This window comes from Cheilinus undulatus, linkage group 5, assembly GCF_018320785.1.
Source record: "Cheilinus undulatus linkage group 5, ASM1832078v1, whole genome shotgun sequence".
Taxonomy (NCBI): domain Eukaryota; kingdom Metazoa; phylum Chordata; class Actinopteri; order Labriformes; family Labridae; genus Cheilinus; species Cheilinus undulatus.
Window position 1 is genome coordinate 52,075,123 of NC_054869.1, and position 22,547 is coordinate 52,097,669.

Genomic DNA, 22,547 nt, shown 5'->3' on the forward strand with positions numbered 1-22,547 from the left:
ATTATGAGTTGAAAAGGTCAAAGTATGAAATGAAAAGTCAAAATCACAAGTTTGAGTCGTAATCTTAAGATGCAAAATTGAAAATCTGAAATAAAACACAAATTAATTTCTTTCCCTACATTCTTGACTTTTTATGAAATCTTTCTTACTCTTTACTTTTTAGATTTTTATGGTTTAACAAGGATTTTTCAAATAATCAAGTTGGAGTTTACATTTTTATACTGGAGGAAATCTGCAGCCCTCATACTGGTGGACCAGTTCTAATATAAATATGATAGGATCTTACAGGCTGGATTTGGTCCCCAGGCCTTGAGTTTGACACCTGTGCTCTATTGCCTTGTCAGTTATAAATGAGCGTATGGTTTGTCAGGAGATAGCGTTCAACTTTTACCACGCCTCATTACACAGATGAGATTACCGCGGCCTTAAATGAGTTCCTGAGAACGTTAAATATTTAAGTGTGTAGCTGGAGTAAACTGAGACACCAAAGCTGAGGCCAGATCACTGACAAGGCACTGCGAGACGTTCAAAACAAATGACAAAAAGAACATTTAATTCCTCAGTGGAGTCAGCCCTGCGATGATTCTCACTTTCATTAGCTGTAAACGCTCCGTGCTCTGATACACCGGTGTGATTATGTCTACATACACACACAGGTCGCGTTCATAAACAAAATAAGCCACCAGAATGAGAGCTGAATGCTGGGATCAAAGCGCTCAGGAAAAACAGAGCGTTTTCAACAAAAGCACTAATGACTCCTTTAAACACCAGAGGAGTAAACACATCAGTCATCCACGCCGTGGTTATTAATTCCATTCATTGCGGCGGTTTATTCTGTCTGCTTGTGTAGCATGTCAGACCTGTAAATGGAAACACAGTCCACATTTGATTCCTGATTCATCACTCGTCGCCATCACAAACTCAAACCGTTTCCTGCATCCTGACACCAGTTTAGAGCAGAATCGAAGCGCGTCCAAGGCCTCATCGACATAAACAAACTAACCCTCTGATGATGGATATTGTTGAAATGACAAAGAGGGGAAAAAATGACACGGACCAAGAAAAAGTTCAGAAAAAGAAACAGTCAGCAGAAGAAAAAAATAAACCTGAAAGAGATGAAGCTGGGCTGAGGTGTGAGGTGTTTTTTTTTTTTCTAAAGCTGAAATAAAAAGCCATCAGTCTTCAGCTCCAAATGTTCCCATCAAGTAAACATCAATAAATATGTATGGGGGGGGGGGGGGGTCAAGAGGGGAAGGAGAGAACAGTGGAAATCCTTTACTCAATAACCAACCGTGTCAGCAGCCGCTGTTGTTGTCCTAGCAGACAGGATATGAGTTAATAGAGATGTTCCAACACCATTTTTTCCTTCCTGATATCAGGTCTGATGCCAGGGTGTTGGGTATCGCTGATGCCGAGTACTGATCCTATACCAGTGTGGACTTTCTGGACTGACTGAGAACCAGCAAATTATTTTAGACCTATATTTGACTCAGAACATGGCTCAAAAAATAAAACCATAATGTTCACCAGGGATGTCAAACTTAATCATAGCAGGGGCAGAAATCTAAATTTAGGTCCAACCTGGGGGCAGAGCAGGGTCCACATTTAACCATAAACTGTCCACCTCATTTTCACCAGCAATGAATTATGGGGCAAAAAACCTCAGCACTGATGATAAAGGATTTTGAGATTGAAAAGGTCAAAATTATACATTTAAAGGCTAAAATTAAAATAAAAATTCAAACTTACTAGCTCAAAAGGTTCAAAACATGCCGTTTAAAGTCAAAATTATGTTTTTAAAAATATATATCAGAATCAGTAACCGTATCAGCACATATTTATCAGAATCAGATTTGAACTGAAAAAAGGGGGCGGGGCTAAAACCATGATAAAGTAGTTATTAAGTAGTTTATACAGCGGTCTCTTGATAAGAAAAGCACGTATAGGCCTTTTAAGGGTTTTATCAGTGAAACAGTTCAAATCTATGTTGATTTTTGATGGCAGTGTGTCACTTTTTCTTCTCTCGTGGGTCCTGGGGGGGCTCTGAGGAAAAATGGTTCGAAAACACTGGCGCAGACTGCCTAGCAAAGGAGCAGTCTGCTCCACAGTGCACTTTTCAAGAGAACCACGACACAGACGGAGTATGTGGAAATTGGAGGTAAGAGCTTTGAGAGCGTTGGCGCAAAAAAAAATAAAAACCCACATCCTTACAGGATGTGATGCAAAATGCAAAGTCAGCTTGATTACACTGATTTTGTATTACAGCATGTGAGTGACACAGTATGATGCAGCTCAGTGCAGTAGAACATTATTTACGCATCGCCTGGGCATCAGGAGGCTCCTTCATGGGTATTTCTTGGATTTTCTTCCAGTTTGTTTGTTTATTAGTTTGTTTCACAAAGTAGAGATAATTGTGCACTAATATTATCCACGTCTTTGTTTGAAATGTTATGCACTGACTAGTGTGAAAATACAACATCTTTATCTTGAATGCAGTCAAACAGAAGCGTGGTGTTTGTACTGATGAGCCTTTGACAGCTGACAGATGACCAAACTTTTTGTCAGTAAATCAGACTCAGGCTTGAGAGTCTCATGCAGTGATGCTGCCGCAGGTTTACCTGTGTAACCCCGGCCCATGTGAGAGTGAGGAACATTGGGACCTTGGAGCTCCAGGACTCGGGCCTGTTTGGCTTGTTCAGCTGAATTTTATCTGCTCCTCTGTCCCATAAAACCTTCCTATTGACAGGCAGCTCCACATCGACCCTCCCTCCCCCCCTCCATATCCAGCCCACATTTTTCTTCCCTATGAGTATTAGTTTATTGAATAAGTGGCATCTGTTTTCCTGGCCCCGTCACCGTAAGGCGAGGTATTTCTCACTGACGCACAGCACTGATTTATACGCCGGTCTGACTCTCCCCGCAAAAAATAAAGCTAAGCAAAAAATTTCCAATACATCCTCCATTCTCCCCCCTACACACAAACACATCGCCGCTCCTCTTCTTCCCTCCACCCTCCGTCCACGCTGTGTTTAATTAAGTTGGCAGATGTTTTACACACTCACACACTTTTACACTCTCTTCACTCTTACCCACAAACTCACACTTTCAGTCAAACACAAATGGTGTAACGATGACACAACCCAAGTCATGAATTACAGCGACATGTCTGGTTTCCTCTGAAAACTGCGACGGTACATCCGTTTAAAAAATCTACACTCCTGTGTCATGTTCAACATGTTCATGTGCCACCAATAGCGATGCTGACTATAATCCCATCATTTTAAATGTTCCTGCACATATACCAAAGAAAATAAAAGGGTATACAGTTTTATTTGTCAGGCTGACTATCTGATTCATAAATATTAAACTTTGCAAACAACCTTTGCAGCACAGTGAACTCTTGATACCCAAACATTGATATTTAAAAGTTTACAAATGATCCAGTGACATCGGACTTTGGACTTGTATTGTAATTAAGGATGTGTGCAACTAGCCAGCAGAACAATTAAATTCAGCATCCACAGTTTCAGAACAAGAATTACTATTTAAACAACGGATGTGTGATATTGGATTTGGCCGATATCTAATATGCTAATATTGACAATCTCATTCTAGCCGATACTGATACCAACAATGACATTAAAGATGTAGTCAGACCTAAATCTCCACTCTTTAAAATGTATTTAAAATCTAATAGGGATGACCAAAGAAAATGACTTCAGCTAAAGTAGGTCCACTGGTCCTGCCTAAAACTCCAAGAACTGTTCCATATTTACAGCTGATGAAAGCAGATATTCACTACGATAAATGCTGATATTTAAAAATGATATTGGCCATCATAGGCCGTAACTTACAACAGACATAGGCCAGTGTAGGCTGGTATTTACAGCTGAAAAAAAGCAGATATTTAAGGCAGATAAAGGTCAAATTTTGCAGTCCTTATAGGTAGATAATTATAGCTAATAAAAGCAGATAAATACAACTGATTAAGGCCAATATAAGCTGATATTTACAGCTGTCATGGACCAATATTTACAGCCAATAAAGACTGATATTTACAGCTGATATAGGTCAGTATTTGCAGCTGATATGTGCAATTTTTTAAAGCCGATAAAGGTCTTATTTTGCAGTCCTTATAGGCGGATAATTATAGCTTATGAAAGCAGATAAATACAACTGCTTAGGGTCAATATAAGCTGATATTTACAGCTGATACAGACCAATATTTACAGCCAATAAAGACTGATATTTACAGCTGATATAGGTCAATATATGCAGCTGATAAAGGCTGACACTTTTAGCCAACATAAGCTGTTACAGGCCAATATTTTCATCTGGTATAGGATGATATTAACAGCAGTTATAGGCCCATATTTACAGCAGATATCGCCAATATTTACAGCCTATGTAAGCCAATATCTGCAGAGAATATCAGCCAAAATTTACAGCGGATAAAGGCAAAGCTTTTAAACTGATATAGGCTTATATTTACAATTGATATATGATGATATAGGCCAACATTTGCATGCAATATAGGTTATTATTCACAGCAAATATTTAAAACTAATATAGGCCAAGAGTTACAGTTGATATAGGCCAATATTTACAGTAGTTATAAACTATTATCAACAGTCAATATAGGCTGGCATTTACAGCTGATTAAGACCAATATTTGCAGCTATTATAGGCCAATATAGGCTGATGATTACAACTGATTTTGGCTGAAATTTACATCAGATTTAGACTAGTCTTAACAGCTGATATTTGCCAGTATTGATAGCCAATATAGGCTGTTGAAGGCCAATATTTACAGCTCATATTTGCTAGTATTTACAGCCAACATAGGCCAATATTTACAGCAGATATAGGCAGATATTTACAGTTAATATAGCTTGATGTTTATAACTTATATAGGTTGATATTTACAGCTGATACAGACAGGTATTTACGGCTATTATAGGCCAATATTTACAGCTAATATAGCTTGATGTTTATAACTGATATAGGTTGATATTTACAGCTGATACGGACGGGTATTTATGGCTATTATAGTCCAATATTTACAGCAGATATAGGCAGATATTTACAGTTAATATAGCTTGATGTTTATAGCTGAAATAGGTTGCTATTTACAGCTGATGCAGACAGGTATCTATGGCTATTATAGGCCAATATTTACAGCAATTATAGGCCAACATAGGCTGAATATTTACAACAGATATTCACCAATATTTGCAGCAAATATTGACAGCTGATATAGACTCGTACTTACAGCCAATATAGATCAATATTTATTGCTGATACAGGCCTACATTTACAGCTAATGTAGGCAGCTCATATAGGATATTTATAGTCAATAAATTGGTAGTAAATATTAGCTGACATTTTCCTACCTTCATATGGCTTTTATTTAACCTTGCAGAGCAGATAGATCACACTCCGAGTATTTTCAAAGGCTCTTCCCTTTCCCAAACGCTGTCTATGAGTGGTTTTCCAGATGGATGTGTGAAACAAATCTATCTGAGGTGCCAGTTTAGCTTTTATTATCTTTTTGAGCTAATATCAGCTGATACTGATATCGGACTGGTAATATTGTGCATCTGTATTTTAAACAAATTAATAAATTATTTCATCAGTTCAGACCCACTAATCCAGGCCATATGCTCTGTCTTAAATTAGACACTCCAGACCCCCAATACTCAAAGCTCTCACATGACCTCACATACTCATGGCTCCGCCCCATGGCTAACAAGAACTCACAGTTCAGTTAACATCTCTGTTTTCCTCCCATGCAGGTCAGGCGGTGTAAATAAGCGTTGTTTTCAAGAGATGGAGAATAAAACTAACTTACCTCTAAATTTGGAAGTTTATAACTCTTTGGAAATCAGGTTAAAAATTACCTGTCAGGATTCTGTGGACAGACGTGCATCTGCAGCAGGATCCTCTGGGTGAAGGTTTTAAAACACTGGCCACACTTCCAAAGGTGCCAGTCGCTGAAATCACTGCTCAGCTGACTGGTGGACGTCGGACTTGCCAAGACTCGCTGGTTCTTTGACCCTAGCTGTCCAAAACTGGAGTCCGACTGAGGACCCACTCCGACCTTGTCCAGAAGGGAGAAACTCCTCGGGCAGGGGGAGTGAGGGAAGACCATGGAGCCTCTGATGGGGGTAATGGAGGGGGTCGAAGAAGAGGAGGATGAGGAGGGTTTGCCGTTCTTGTTGAAGGATTGGAGGGACTCTTGTCTGCTCATGGCCTCCATTACTGTGGTCGGGACGTTTACTGGAGACCAGAAGATGGGAGAGATTTGGTTAGTGAAGTTATTTTTGGTTAAGTATGAGTTAAAAGGCTTAAATTATCGAAGAACCCTGGATTTAAAAAGTGCTTCCATAAACTGGTTTATCTGAAGAATGTGCTAACCAGTCCCGCCACAGATTTGGCTGGGCTCCTGAAAAACCCAGAGAATGGGCCCTCCATGATATCAGTGCATGTGTGTTGGATGAGTAGCATTGTTGCTAGCATCCTGGCTAACAGTTTCCTCATTTAGGAGCTGAAACGTGTGTCAAGCTATCATTGAGTTCTGACGTTGGAATCATTTATTTGTGGAACTTTAAACCGCTTTCACTAGTTTGTTCCTCCATCTTTACACCACTTTTGACCCATTTTTACCACCTTTATCCAATTTTTGCTCCTTTTCACCCATTTCTGCCCATCCCCACAATTTCACCCATGCTTGCACATTTTTTTGCCTGATTATTTATTTATTTAATTTTGCCATTTTTGGCCCCTTTTGTCTATTTTTGCAGGTTCTGGCCCTTTAAAGCCATTTCTCGTCAATTTATTGCTTTTTTTTTTTTTTTTTTTTGCCATGATGTGCAAAAATGTCAGGATACCAGAGCTTAAAGTAGTGTTACGCCCAGCCTAGGGGATACTAGACGTAAAATAAAGGTTGAACCTCTCCTTCCTCACTTCCAAGGTGGATTTATACAAAAAGGGTCAGGAAACGAGCTTGCAGTCCAAACAAAATAAAATTAATGATTTCTTTTCTTTTACTTTCAACAAGTTACCTCAGGGAGATGTAGCAAAAAAAATTACAAAAAACAGTCTCAAAAATCAAAAACACTTACCTAATCTTTACAAAGGAAAATAATACAAACCTAAATTGACTCCCTAAACAAAAAAACAGGAGAAAACGGTTATCCCAGAAGAACTACACTCCCCTACCTACTGGGACTGTGATAAATTTGAACTTTTAGTTTTAACAAATTACAAAATCACAGTTGATCAACACAATGAACGCTGTGTAACAGAGGTTGGCTGTCAGGAAGGAGGGTCAGCGTCTCCGCTCCCGCTGTCTTCTTTTGAATGAGTGGCTACCAGCCTCCGCCAATAGCAGCCAATGACGCCACATCACTCCTCCAATAAAAGGCTGGTGCGCGCCTTTGCCGTCGTCCAATCGGGACGCGCCACACCTGCAGCAAAGCATAAGGTGGAGGAGCAGAGAGCGAGAGACAGGAGGAAGAAAACACGCTCCTCTACACAATATGCCACAACAAAACAATACAATACATATGACTCACAGTCATAACAGTAGAATAAATTGATATAGCTTCGAAAGAAAAAAAAATTCAATAATTGCAAAAGAAAAGCACAAATGGGTAAAAAGTGGCAAAAATGGATGAAAATGTCTACAATGTGGCTAAAAGTAGCAAGACTGGGCAGTTGAAATGGCAAAATGCAGTTAAAAAGTGGCCACAACCGTGTTAAGAGTAGCAAAATTGGCAAAAAAAAAAAAAAAAAAAAAAGCTTATAAGGGGCCAAAATATGATAAATCAGCAAGTGTGAGTTTAGAAGGCGTTGGAAGTGGCAAAAAAAACTGCTCAAAGTGTCAAAACTGGTGGTAAAAATGTGCCTAACGTGGTTCAAAAGGGGCAAATATGGGTTGAAAGTGTCAATAATGTATCAAAAGTTGCAAAAATTGGTGGTAAAAATGGTGAAAAGTGGACTAAAAGTGGTAAAAATGGCTTTTTTTTCAATTTGGCTAAAAGTGGCAAGACTGGGTAGTTGAAATGGCAAAATCAGTGAAAAGTGGAAAAAACTGTGTTGAAAGTGGCAAAAAAGAGGTTCAAGGGTGGCAAAAGTTGGTAAAAATAAAAAGCAAAAATAGCTTTAAAGGGGCCAAAAAGGGATAAATCAGCAAATATGAATTGAATATTGAATATTAGAAGGGGTTGGAAGTCGCAAAAAACTGCTCAAAGTAGCAAAATTGGTAGTAGACGTGCTCAAAATGGGCAAATATGGGTTGAAAGTGGCAATAATGTAACAAAAGTTGGACAAAAAGTGGTAAAAATGGTTACAAAAATGTATTAGAAGGGGTAAAAATTTGCTGTAATAATGAGGAAAAATGGTTAAAAATGGCAAAAAGGTGCAAATGGGCAGAGGTGAAAAGATTAAAAAGTAGCAAACATTGTCTAAAAGTCTTAAAAATGGGTTTAAGATGGAAACAAATTTGCTAAAGCTGTGATAAAAATGGGTTAAAAATGTCATGAATCAATAATTTATCAGAACTCTATGATAGTTCGACTCACTTTTCAGCTGCAGAATGAGGCCACTGTTAGCCAGGATGCTAGCGCTAATACTGATCCAGCACACAAGCACTGATACTGTCAATAAAACACAACTGGGAGGGCCCATTCAGCTGGTTTTTTCAGGGGTCCAGGTGAGTCCGTGGGCAGACATGTTCACAAATTAATTATCATTAAAACTACATTCGTCAAAACTACAACTACAGCATCGTTAACCTTGATTAGCCAAACAGCCGCAGTCATCGCTCCTAAATCTGATTCCTCTATTTCAGAGAAGACAACAGAACAGATAAGACATTAAATTAGACTTAATCTGAGTTCCAGACAGCATCACTTAAATCAGAGGAAACTCAAATACCCATAACAATAACTTAAATTTGGCAGCATGGCTCTGTTCCTGCAGTTCAGACCCCCCCGGTCAGAAGAGAGCAGACAAATGACACTGATAAGTCAAAGAGCATGAAAGAAAGAGCTGGGATGAAGACGGGTTATAAAGTAGCAGGCATAAAAGATGATAGAGAGGTCAGGCACTTTGAATTAGGAGATAATTTTAAATATTCTGTCTGGATGCTATGAAGGGAATTTTCAGTTTTCATCTTTTAAAAAGGGCTTTCTAACAGTAACTAAAGCAGCTGCGAGGCTAAATGAAGCCGTCAGACAAGATGAATGGATGTCAGAGTCGCTGCTAAAGTCAATCACACTGACAGTAACATGAGCAAAGACATTAAATAAATGTGTGTAAATTAGATTTGGGTCGAACCAACTGATGTAAGCTGTCCTCACTCGACCCACAATGCAGCTGTGTTCTGTTCTGTGGTCTGGCCAGCTCAGACCTGGACTCCATAACCCTCTATTATGTTTGCAATGACGCTGTCACTCTTTATCTCACTGAGGATGGTTTCTCTTTTTCTGTCAAACCGGTTTGTCAGGGGAATGCTGGCATCCCAGAGGCATTCACCCGCCACCTTTGGCTGAGATGTGAAAACTTATGTGGGCCAAACGGTAACCACACTTCTCTGCCAGACCTGGAGGGAGCTTCTCCTCTGGGAAAGGTGGATAGTTGAAGCACCTGACCCGAATATTAGTTTAGACCAGGGGTGTCAAACTCAGTCACACCAGGGGCCAGATTCTGGACTTAGGTCTAGCCTGAGGGCCTAACAGGGTCAACACACCCTTAAACTGTCAACCTCATTTTCACCAGTAATAAAATATTTTTTAAAAAACGGCGCTGATGCTAAATCATTTGGAAATTCAAAAAAGTAAAAAATTATAAGTTTAAAGGCTCAAATCTGAGTTAAAAATTCCAATTTATTAATTCAAAAGATCAGAACACGATATTAAACGTAGAAAAATAATGTTTTTAAAGAGCAAATGTACAGGGATTAAGTTGAAACCATAAGTTTGAAAGGTCAAAATATGAGATCAAATTTGAAATCATGAGTTTAAAAGTAAAAATATGACTTAAATTTTAAAGTTTGAGTCTGATAGTTCAAAATATGGGATTAAATAGCCAAAAATTCGGAGTCCTAACCCTCACCTATGGTCGTGAACTTTTGGTAATGGAAAGAATAAGATCACGGGTTCAAGCGATAGAAAGGAGATTCCTCATGAGAGTGTCTTAGTGACCGGTTGAGGAGCTCGGACGTCCAGAGGGATCTCAAAGTAGAGTCAAAAGGAGCAGGTTGAGGTGGTTCAGGCATCTGATCAGGATGGCTCCTGGTCTCCTCCCAGTGGAGGTGTTCCAGGCACGTCCAACTGAAAGGAGACCCCGAGGTAGACCCAGGACTTGCTGCGGGGATAATATATCTTATCTGGCCTGAGAACGCCTTGGGATCCCCCAGGAGGAGCTGGAAAATGTTGCTGGGGGGAGAGATGTCTGGTTGACCTGCTTTGCTTGCTGCCACCGTGACCTGACCCCGGGTAAGCGGAAGAAAATGGATGGATGGATGATGACTTAATGTCTGTCTTAGTAAGACAAACGTATGCAGATGTTTGCATGATGTGTAGAGCATAACACCTTTGCCTTCAAAATGTATTAAACTGTTATTTTGAAACACATTTCAGGTCGCAGAAATATTGCCCCTACTGCGGCTTGAATATTGCAGTCGGACATACTGTGATTTAACCTTAATTTCAATTAAATGCCCAGCCCTAGCTAAAATCGTGCTGATGTGCAGTGTGATCTCAGTTTACTCTCTGCAGGAAGCAAACTGGTTGCAAAGGTAGCGGCTTCTATCCAACATGACTCAAACCTCCAGTCTCTGATTCCAAACACCAACAAAGCACTCATCCCTATGCATGTTTATGAACCCATCGTGGAGTCGAACCGAAGAAGACCATGTCATCTTCCCCTCCTCTAGGATTGCCATGCTGCACCTCTGCAGTCTGGTCATCATCCTTCATCAGCTCACCTCTGTCATCAGGCCACCAGGCTCCATTGATCCTCTAATAACCTTACGAGGAGATAATTACACCATCTGTAAGTTGCCCGACGGCGCTATTGACGCCCACGTTACGCACCGCTCGCCAACACTTAATTCATTTTGCTACAAACATCTCATATACAAAAAATGCAAGTCAATACTGTTTGTGCTGTGCATGAAATGTATCATCAAAATGGGAGAATTATGCAGATGTAGTCTGCAACAGTGCAGAGTGTGTGATTTCTGTCTTCATAAAGGTGTGTGTGTGTGTGTGTGTGTGTGGGGGGGGTTCTTCTACAGGGGCGTGACGTGAATACAAACTGACCACAGATCTCTGCCATCGAGGTGAGAGCAAATTTTAAAGCCAAAGAAGCGTGCATGGGTGCAAAGGAAATCAAGTCTTCTGTTAATATATCAGTTACAGCAGGGGCCAGATTCTGGATTCAGGTCTAACCTGAGAGCCTACCAGGGTCAACACACCCTTAAACTGTCAACCTCATTTACACCAGTAATAAAATATGGAAAGAAAAAAACCCCAGCACTGATAATAAATCCAAAAACAATAAAAACGATAAGATTAAAGGCTCAAAATCTGAGATAGAAAGTCCAACTTATTAGTTTCAAAGGTCAGAACATGATATTAAGGATTGAAAAATAATGTTTTAAAGAAAAAATATATGAGTAGAAAGTTGAAATTGTAAGTTTAAAGGTCAAAATACGACTTAACATTGTAAATTTATAGTCTACTAGGTCAAAACATGGGATTAAAAAGCCAAAATTAGGGGTTGAAAATGTCAAAATATGAGCTAAAATTCAAAATAATGAGTTAAAAAAAATATGACTTAAATTAAAAATTGTGAGTCAAAAATGCCAAGATATGATATAAAAATGAAATTATGGATTAAAAATGTCAAAATATGAGCTAAAATTCAAGATAATGAGTTAAAAAGATTAAAATATGACTTAAATTTAAAATTGTGAGTCTAAAAATGCCAAAATATGATATAAAAATAAAATTATGGATTAAAAATGTCAAAATCTGAGCTAAAATTCAAGATAATGAGTTAAAAAGATAAAAAATTTAAAATTGTGAGTGTAAAAATGCCAAAATATGAAATAAAAAGTATAAATTATGGATTAAAAATGTCCAAATATGAGCTAAAATTCAAGATAATGAGTTAAAAAGATAAAAAATATGACTTAAATTTAAAATTGTGAGTGTAAAAATGCCAAAATATGATATAAAAAGTATAAATTATGGATTAAAAATGTCAAAATATGAGTAAGACATGAAATCATGAGTTTAAAAGTCAAAATATGGGATTAAAAAGCCAAAGTTAGGGGTTGAAACGGTCTAAATATGATACAAAATTTTAAATAATGAGTGGAAAATGTAAAAACCTGACTTAAAATTTAAAATTGTGAATCTAGAAAGATAAAATACGACATATAAAGTCCAAATTATGAGTTGAAAAAGTCAAAGTATGAAATGAGTTACAGCTTCAATTTTACAGTTTTCAGCCTTTTTCTTCCTCATAATTAGAACCATATAATAACCCTCCTGTTTTGTTTTTTTTATTTTCTGTATAAGTGTCATATTTCTTTGGCATTCTGTGTTAAAGTATGAACAATAAATTCATCAGCTCGCAGATTAAGTCTGACAGCTCCCATGAAAACACAAATATGATCCACCAATAATCAGAGTAACGAGGATCAGATCCACATCCTACCCAAAAACATGAACTACAGTCCACACTTTCATGACTGCATGTGAAATGTAAAGGATTTTAATCACTATTTAGAGAGGTGGAAAACAATGACATAGGTATGTTTGCACACATGACTGAAAATGTTTGAACATGATACTCTGTTTAGTTATTTTATTTATGTCCTGAGAAAATAAGACTGTACACTAAATGTTGTTTTAATTAAGGCTGGCATTATTTTACAATTTTGTTATTGTCGATAAATTCCATGACAGATTACTAGAGGAGAGGGATAAATGCTGAGGCGCAGTGCCACATGGGAAAAGGAACGTTCTGGAATTTTGGAGCAAAGATGGCGAGAAGGTCACAAGCAGGTCTGGTACAAAAGTGACTGAGCTAATCCAACAGAGGCGCTAGTGGACTCACAGTTAGTGAGAAGGGGATCACCTGAGGTCAGTGAATGTGTCCCAGTGATCGTAGTAGAAAGGCCCAATCACTGGTTCATCAGTATTCCTGGCTACCATTACACCATGGAGACAGAAACATCTCCAAGGCTCTGAACATCCCCCAGAGTTCAGTTAAATCCATCATGAAGAAATGAAGGAATATGTCACATGCGTAAATCTGCCTAGATCAGACCGTCCTCACAAACTGAGTGGGCGTGCAAGAAGGAGACTAGTGAGAGAGGACACCAAGACACCTATGACTACTCTGAAGGAGTTCAAGCTTCAGCAGCTGAGATGGAGAGACTCTGCAGACAACAACTGTTGGCCGGGTTCTTCACCAGTCAGAGCTTTAGAGGAAGACACTGTTGAAGAAAACTCTGATTCGATCTGGACTAGAGTTCACCAGAAGGACTGTGGGAGACTCCATGGTCAAGAGGAAGAAAGTTCTTTGGTCTGATGAGACCAGAAAGGAGCTTTTAGACCATCAGACAAGACGCCAAATACTGACATCACCACAAACACACCATCCCCACTGTGGAGCACGCTGGTTGCAGCATCATGCTGTGGGGATGCTTCTCGGCAGCTGGCCCTGGAAGACTTGTAAAGGTAGAGGGTAGAATGAATGCAGCAAAATACAGGGAAATTATGAACAGCAATCTTGTTCAGTTTGCAGAAGAACTACAGCTTGGGAGGAGAATTATTTTTATTTTATTTATTTATTTATTTTATTATTTTTTATTTTTATTGTGAGACGATGAGCAGAGAAAGACACACAGAAATGGTTTAAAGACAACAAAGGGAATGTTCTGGAGAGACTGAGTCAATCCAAGAGAGAGAATTTGTGTCTGGACTTGTAAAGGGCTGTTCACACCTGATCCCTGATCAACCTGACAGAGCTTGAGCACTTTAGCAAAGAAGAATGGAGTCGAGATGTTTGAGCCTGACTGAGACCTATCCACACAGACTCTGTGATTATTATTATTGTGAGTATTTATGCTGTGTTTACTGTACCTGTGACTTATTCTACTAGTGTGGAAAAAGAAATTTCTACTAATAGTTAAACTTAATCTTTATCAGGGTCACAAAGAAACAGACAGAAGAATATCTTCTACCAAACTGGACCTACATCTGCTGAAACACGGTAGATATGGCTCTCTGTTTATCATTGACCTGACAGCTCATGGACAAAACAGATATATCTATTCTCTAGAGCAGTGATACTCAACATGTGGCGCTTTAATGTCTTAAAATGAATCATTACTCCCCCAGAAAAATTTAAAAAAGAAAAATTTTACCTCAGAAGTGGTCCATTGTAAGTCACATTAATCAGTTTGTTTCCCACACTTATACAACAGGCTTTAATTGTCAGCCTCCATTTTTTGTCTGCATATTTTCATTGCCTTTATTTGAATTTTTTTAATTCAATTTTTACTGCTTTTAGCCTATTTTTGACAATTTTTCCAGCTATATGCATTTTTCTGACCCATTTTTCACCATGTTGTTGCCCATTTTCGCCCATTTAAGCTGCCTTTTGCAACAAACAGTGCCAACAATTTCCCATTTTTGCCACTTATTCATGCTTTTTGCCCATTTTCCCATCCTTTTTTCTGATTTTTGCCCATTTTTGCCATTTCTTTTTGTCACTTCTATCCTGTTTTTGTTATTTTTTGATAGTTTTTTTTTTTGCCACTTCTCGCTCATTTAAGCTGTCTTTTGCTAATAAATGCCACTTTTTGCCCATTTTTCCCACCTTTTCTCAGATTGTTGCCCATTTTAGTCACTTTTCACTCATTTTTTGCAACGTTTTTGCCACTTTTAACATATTATTTGGTCACTTCCGACCCATTTTGCCTATTTTCTCCCAGTGTTTGCTGCTTTTGGACCGTTTTTGTGACCTTTACCTTATTTTCACCACTTAGATTGTGGCTCTTGCAAATGTATTTCTCAACAACTCGGCTCTTTGATTGAGCAGTGCTGAGAAACACTGCTCTAGAGAGTCTCTGCGTGTGAGGTGTATCAGGTACGTATCACACCGACTAGATCCTGGGGATTTCTCCGGAAAAGCCGGCAGAACCAGTGAAGTTTTGTTGTTCTAATCATGCAGTATATCTGAAAACCTCGTCCTGTGTCCAAGCACAGTTGCGCTCACATCTTCTGCGAACCAGCCCTACAAGTGGACTTGATGCCTGAGTGTGGCACCTGACTTTGGGCCCAGTATACTTGGATCTAGCCCTGGGGCCCCTCATGTGAAAGAACCCTAAGTGTTTCTGTCTTCCTCTCTTTACTGGTGTGAAGTAGAGCTCAGATGAAGGTTTAATAATCAATAATAATAATACGTTACTGGAGATAATAAAGCTGTATTAAATCCATAGAGGCCATTATATTAATGGTGATCATAATGAAAATGTTTACTGCAGAGGTCAAACCCTGTCCCACTGTTTCCACTTATCTGTTTCTATAAAAATATCCGAGCGTTACCTCCCGCTGCCACGTTCCTACAAACAAGTTTGGAAAAGTGAGCAGACAGAGGAGAAAACGAGGGAGAGGAGGAGAAGGATGAAGGGAGGAATGTAAACAAAGAGGAAAATCAAAAGGAGAAGACAAAGAGGAGTCCCCTTGAAGTGATTTGGTGTTTTAGTCGGTGAACATGCTGATGTTGTTAGGCGGCGGCCGGGCTGCAGAACGTCAAACAGACAGGCTGTGATTGGATAGAACGTCCATGAGTAAACAACCACAGGGTGTGTGAGGAACAGTTGTGTGTTTTATTTGTTGTGTTCTTCTTTAATGTGTGTCTGTGTGAAATCTGCAGGTAGGAAGAAGACAGAGAGTAACAGGTGATTTCTGCAGAGCTGGTTTCATTCATTTAAATCGCTTCAACCTCCTGAGACCTGAGCTTTGGTTTTGAATGCATTTTTACTTTTTCCCTCTTATTTGGGATCAATAGAACCAGAAAAGTTTAAAAGCACAGCCTCGTCGTGGATCAGGAAAAAGTTAGGACCAAAATGATGTCCACAAATCTCCTACAGGTCCTGTTTCTGTAGAAAATCCACACCTGGGTCGGTTTTAGAGCATGTGTTTTGGCTGGGTGTTGTTTGGAGTCTTCAGTCAGAGCGGGATGATGGGGAATTTTTCTTTGACAAGGACTTACCAAGCATCAACGACATTTCCAATAAAAGTTCTCCATTTCTTGGATATTTTCCTTTCCAAAATCCACACAAAATGTCAAAGGAATTTCCTCAAAACTTCAGTGACATCATTTTGAATTATCGCACAAAAAGTACCCAAAATTTCCTCAAATATTCCAGAAATGTTTCAGTCAAATTTGATCAGAAAGTCTAAACAGTCCTATAAAAAAACTCCCAAAACTCCATGTAAAGTCCTGAAAACTTTAAAGTAAATTCCCATTATTTTAAAGCGTATTCACAGAAAAAAAACGTATCATCCATTTTCTACCCCACTTATCCTGTTAGGGGTCACCTATCCCAGCTGTCGTTGGGCGAGAGGCGGTGTACATCCTGGACTGGTCGCCAGCCAATCACATATAGAGACAGACAACCAGGCACAGATTTAGAGCCTAACAAGCATGTTTTTGGTGGTGGGAGGAAGCGGTGGTACCCGGAGAGAACCCATGTGTGCACGGGGGAGAACATGCAAACTCCGCACAGTAACGCCCTGACCAGGAAGCGAACCAGGAACCTTCTTACTGTGAGGCAACAGCACTAACCACTGCACCGCTGTGCAGCCCAAAGACTTACCAAATTCCTCCAAATTTGCAAACACACTCCCCAAAATTCTATAAAAATTACAGAAAAGTCCTCCAAACATCCAAACAAATTCACAGAAATTTGAAAGAAACTTTCAAAGGACATCCCAACTCAAACTCCCAAATAAATTTGCAAAAAATGTACAAATAAATTTCCCAGAGTTTGCTGAATATATCTAAATATTTCAAAGCCAATTCCCCACAAAATTTTTTTAAAAATCCCCAAAAATAGAAAGTATTTCCCAAATTTCCAAAAATACCTGAAAATTTCCAAGCATACTTCCCAAACATTCCAATAAATTTTCAAAATTCCAAGTAAAATGCAGAAAAAAAGAAAAAATCATAATAATTTCCCAAAAATCACAATAATTTCCCAAAATTAGAAATACAATTCCAAAATTTCTATAAAGATGCCTGGAAATTTCCGAGCACACTCCTCCAGGCATTCCAATAAATTTCCCCAAATTCCAGAAAAAATGCAAAAAAGAAAAAGAAAAAAAAAGGAAAAAAAAGAAAACAAAAAACAAAACAAAACAACAACAACAACAAAAAACAAACAAAAAAAACAAACAAACAAACAAACAAAAAAAAAAAAACAGAGCAAACCTCAAATACAATTATGTTATATAAATTATAATTATAATAAATTCTCCAAAATTAAAAATATGTTTTCCAATGTCTATAAAAAAAATTCACCCAAACATCTGAACAGAATTTCCAAAATTCAAATTCAAACCCAAAAATAAATTTGCAAAAAATGTACAAATAAATTTCCCAAAATTCACTGAATATGTCTAAATATTTCAAAGCAAATTTCCCACAAAATTTAAATAAAAATCCCCAAAATTAGAAGAGTATTTTCCAAATTTCCATAAAAAAGCCTGAAAACATCCAAGCATACTCCCCAAACATTTCAATAAATTTTTAAAATTCCAATTAAAATGCAGAAAAAGAAAATCATAATAATTCCCCCCAAAATCAAAATCAATTCCCCAAATTAGAAATGCTTTTCCCAGATTTCCATAAAGATGCCTGGAAATTTCCTTAAGTGGCTCCATCACCAGAGGAAAGATGAGAAACACCCACAGAGTTGGTGTTATAGGTCTCTGCTCACAGACGTTCATGCCTGTCCCTCTGAGGACGCTGTAAACTACAGTAACAGTGTTGTTAGACTTTTGTCATCACATTCGCCTTTTCACGGCTCAATCAGCCGATAACGAAGAAATGGAAAACTGAATGCAGTTAGAGCAGAAATGTCTTTAATTTGGAGCAGAGCTGCTGTCTTTCTGTTTGCACAAAAGAAGAGTAATCTAATTTGACTTCATTTGGTTGTGAACAAATGTTTCTGACTGCAGGGTGGAACAAAAGCTTCACTCTTTGTTTACCCTCTGCCTGTGTGAGGGTACACCACGGTTCTGTGTCAGGGAAGGCCTGATGTGTGCATTAGAGCAGGGGTTCTCAACCTCGGGGTCGCGAGACACTGAGAGGGGGTCACCAGATGCCCTAAAAAACTACGAATATTTTTTAAAATTACACTGTTGCCACTTCACACCAATTTTACCAAATGTTAACCTTTTTCATCACTTTTTAACATCAATTTTAGCACATTTTTGCCACTTAAAATCCATTCGTGTCAATTTTAAACCCTTTCCACCATTTTTTTCTGCCGTTTTTTGCCACTTCAAACCAATTCTTGCCACTTTCTGCCCATTGTTGCCTCTATCAACCACTTTTTACACCCTTTTTTGCCCATTTTAACCAGAGTTATCCAATTTTTGCCAGTTTATATCAATTTTTCATCCCAGTCCATCTAATTTCCACCTATTTTGTACTTTAAAGCCATTTCAGCCACTTTTTAATCCCTTTTCACCACTTTTTGTGCCGTTTTTATCAATTTAATCAATTTTTTTTGTTATTTTTTTGCCACTTTTAACCCATTAATATTCTTTAAAAATCCAATTTCAAATGCTTTTCCACAACATTTTGCCATGATTGACTTATTTTAGCAATTTTACACGCATTTTAAATGAGTTTTTAACAAGTTATTTTCATTTTAAGAAGGCTATTTACTACACAAATGAGTAGATAAAGATATTTGTTTCTTTGATAAGAGTGGTTATTATTTAGGTCAAATATAAAATATGTCTTTCCCAGCTGAACCGTCTGATGTTGCCTCTGTGAAGTCCACTAATTCCTGATAATTGGACACATTGAAGTCCATTAACCTGCTTATACCATGGTCAAGAAAACGAAAATAAATGATAAAACTACTGATTTATGGTTTCAAATGTTTTGTGATCAAAATAGAAAGTTTCACTAAATCATCAATTCCTTTCCCCTAGCAACGCCTGAGGGCCTGACTAATAACTGGAATGGCCATTCCAATCCCATAACGTTCTTAGGGAATGTAAACATAGTTCAGTACTCCAGTAAATAGGACGGGCCATGGATACGAAGTCACAACAGAACAAAAAAAAAAAAAACGAGTCCGCTCAGCGCAGTTTCTGAACAGATTTATCAATGAAAAGACATGAAGACGAGCGAGACTGAGAGTCATCTGTGGTCAGACTATAAACCTGTGCGTTAACATGAACAGTCATCTGATAGAGAGCTTAGGTTTGTCAGACCAGCTGTCTGAATAAACAGAATAATTCTGCACTACGAGGTCGCAGAGGTGACAGGCAGCTATAACACGCCCTGCAGGTGCTGATTCTCCGTCAGACACGTCAACATTTATCAGATATTATCATGCCGGTTTATCAGAAGCATTTCCTTTGGCTCTACAAAGAAATAATGGCTTCTTTTCTTTTGTTTGTGTTATTTGAATCTTCTGACAATATTTTTTAGCAGTTAGAACAGGAGGGAAGAGATTTTTAGCAACACTCACCTCTCAGAGTTAAAGTGAGCCTGGAAACAAGACGTACATCAGATATAGAAGATAAGAGCGTCTGATGTTACTGGTCTTAAAGCTGGAGTCTGTCGTTTTATTTATGTCAGTTTAGTGACGTTGATGCCGGTCCACAGGCTCCGTAGGCTGGCAGCGCTGTACTTCCTGCTCAGAAACTATGACTGTCTCAGGTTGCTATGGTTACTCCTAACCCTGAATTTCCATATACAGCATGAACGCCGCGGAACGCCGGTGAATCGAACTGTGGAGCACTTCACTCCCTCTCTAGTCTATCAGAGCATTTCTATAGCTGGCGCTCCATTTTTTAAAATCATTTTTGCCCCTTTTTTCCTGTTTTACCTACTTTTTGCCACATTTTAACTTCTTTTCCTGCACATTTTTACCCCTTTGTGCACTCTAGTATCCATTTTTGCCACTTTTTAATCCTTTTTCATTACTTTTTTTTTTGCCACTAATAACCCATTTTTTATACCTTTTGCCCCTTTTTTCCTGTTTTAGCAATTTTTTGCCGCATTTTAACCACTTTTCCTGCACAATTTTGCCCCTTTGTGTCAACTCAGGCCATTTTTGCAACATTTCTGCCAGTCTTAACCCATTTTTAAAAATATATTTACTAATTATGAATGATGAGTGAATTTCTGTAAAAACAGGTCAAAATCAGATCATTCTAAAACTATTTCAATAGTCATTTTTTTGGATGGATTTAACAGCTGCAGACATTTGAAGCCAAAAGACACTCCTAAAACCAGAACATCTTCTTTTCCTCCTGTTCTGAATTGAATGATCTTCTGGGGGCCGGACAGAAAGCTTTGGGGGGCCTGATTTGGCCCTCGGGCCACCAGTTGATGATCAGCGGTGTACGGCATGTCCCTCCATCCAGAAACTGCTAAGGTCAGTGACTTTATGCTAGCATGCTTTTCCATACACAGAGTCATCACATCAGCCACATAGTTAATGCAGTTAAACGTCCTATATTTGATTTGTGTTAGGGAAGGTTTTGGAAGGAATGCCCTGACCAAACAGGCCATCATAAACAGAGAAATGTAGAGTGAGAGAGCAGAGGCCGTCCCCAGGAACCATGTCATGTAAAAGAGTCGTTCCAAGGCTAAAACAAACCAGTCTGTGGCCAAACGGCTCTAATTAGCAATCAGCATGATCTTGTTTTACTGGGACTCTGTGAAAGATGAGCTCTTAATTCAATTCATTTTAATTCAGATTCCACAGATTTAAACTCCTCTTCATGTTTTCTTTTCTTTTGTTTTTTTTTTCTCTCTCTTTAATTGTGTAAGAAGAAAAATGTCAAAGTTTGTTTTTTCCCCTGCAGGGAGTTACTCTGTCAAATCCACAGAAAAACAGTCTGAATGGAAAAAGTCTAAACGGGCTGAGTGGGCAGAAAACTGGAGCAGATCTAAACAAAAATAAATTAGTGACAGAGGAGAAGAGAGGATGAAGAGGAGAGGAAGAAGACAAAGGCCAGGAGCGACGGGGAAAATAGACTGTGAGGAACAGAGACGAAAAACTTCAGCAGCATTTACTCTCAGAGTCTCAGTTTTAATGAGGATTGTGTGTTGAAGAGCCCTGCTTATTAAAAACATTTAAACCAGCTGAAATCATGAAGCGATCACTGCTGAGGAGGAAATCAGACTTTGAAGGTTGTTTTATGGGATTCAGGAGGGGAAAATGTTTAACATCCACCGTGTCTCTGTTTGTGATCTTCTGGTTAACACTCGGCCTTTTAAGTGAGAGCAGAAACATCCAGAAGAGATCAAATCCTGAAGGATTATCCTTTAGATTTGCTTTCAGACAAATAAAGATAAAGATCTGCTCCTCTCAGTGAGCGTAAGGTGGAGGAACACTTGCTGTTAACCACACACGAGTATGATGGCTGCCGCGTGTTCCCTGTGTCGGTTTAAGCATGGGGGGCTCCGGCGCCACATCATTCCCCCTCCCCAGTGGCTCACTCCTCTCTGAAGGTGAACTTTTTTAACTCCAAGAATAATTTTATAAGGTTGTTTAAAGACACTTCTGCACTTTTTATCCCTAAAATGTGCAGCCTTCTCATCAGTGATGTCCAAAATAAACCTTTCCACCATGCAGTGTTAATTTTATTAAATGATCACATTTTGATATTTAAAAAAAAAATTTTGCCTAGTTTAATTGAAAATTGTGTTGTTATTTAGTAAAGAATGAATTATTGCTTGTTTTTGTTGTAAAATGCGTGGCATGAGGAACTTAAGAATCAATTGCATATTAAATCACAATATTGGGTAAAAAAAATCGCAGTTAGATTATTTTCCCAAATCATTCAGCCCTGCTTTCTACACGTCTTCCTATGGGGAATTTTACTTATTTGGCAAGATTCCTCAGAGTAAAGGATTACGTCTCGGTGCAACTCTTAAACAGAAGTTTTCCAAACATGCACAAATAAAATGGCGGATGATGATGATATCTACAGACAATGCTGCTAGATTTATGCATGAGCAAACATTCTTGCTCGCAGGTTTGGTTTTTGTTTAGATACTGTTAAAGCATACTGTATGCCTTTGTATACTGCACACGTGTGGGTGAACTATAAGAAATCAAGTATGCAGAGGCTGCCAGTAGCCTATAATGATGCACTGAGATTACTACTGAGATGACTGTGGTGGTGCAGCGTAAGTGAGATGTTTGTAATTGAAGGAGTTAACACTCTACATGCTGTATCAAGAAATCTTGTGTA

The 22,547-nt window shown here is 38.5% G+C and overlaps 1 protein-coding gene across 1 annotated transcript in view; it reads right to left on the bottom strand.

Annotated features, from left to right (window-relative positions):
- The window catches only part of prdm6 (PR domain containing 6), a 132,453-nt gene that overhangs the window by 29,642 nt on the left and 80,264 nt on the right, over positions 1-22,547 (bottom strand). Inside the window, exon 7 of the mRNA XM_041787954.1 lies at positions 5,901-6,279. Within this exon, the coding sequence (XP_041643888.1) occupies positions 5,901-6,279 (379 nt within the window). The remainder of the gene's footprint in view (positions 1-5,900; positions 6,280-22,547) is intronic.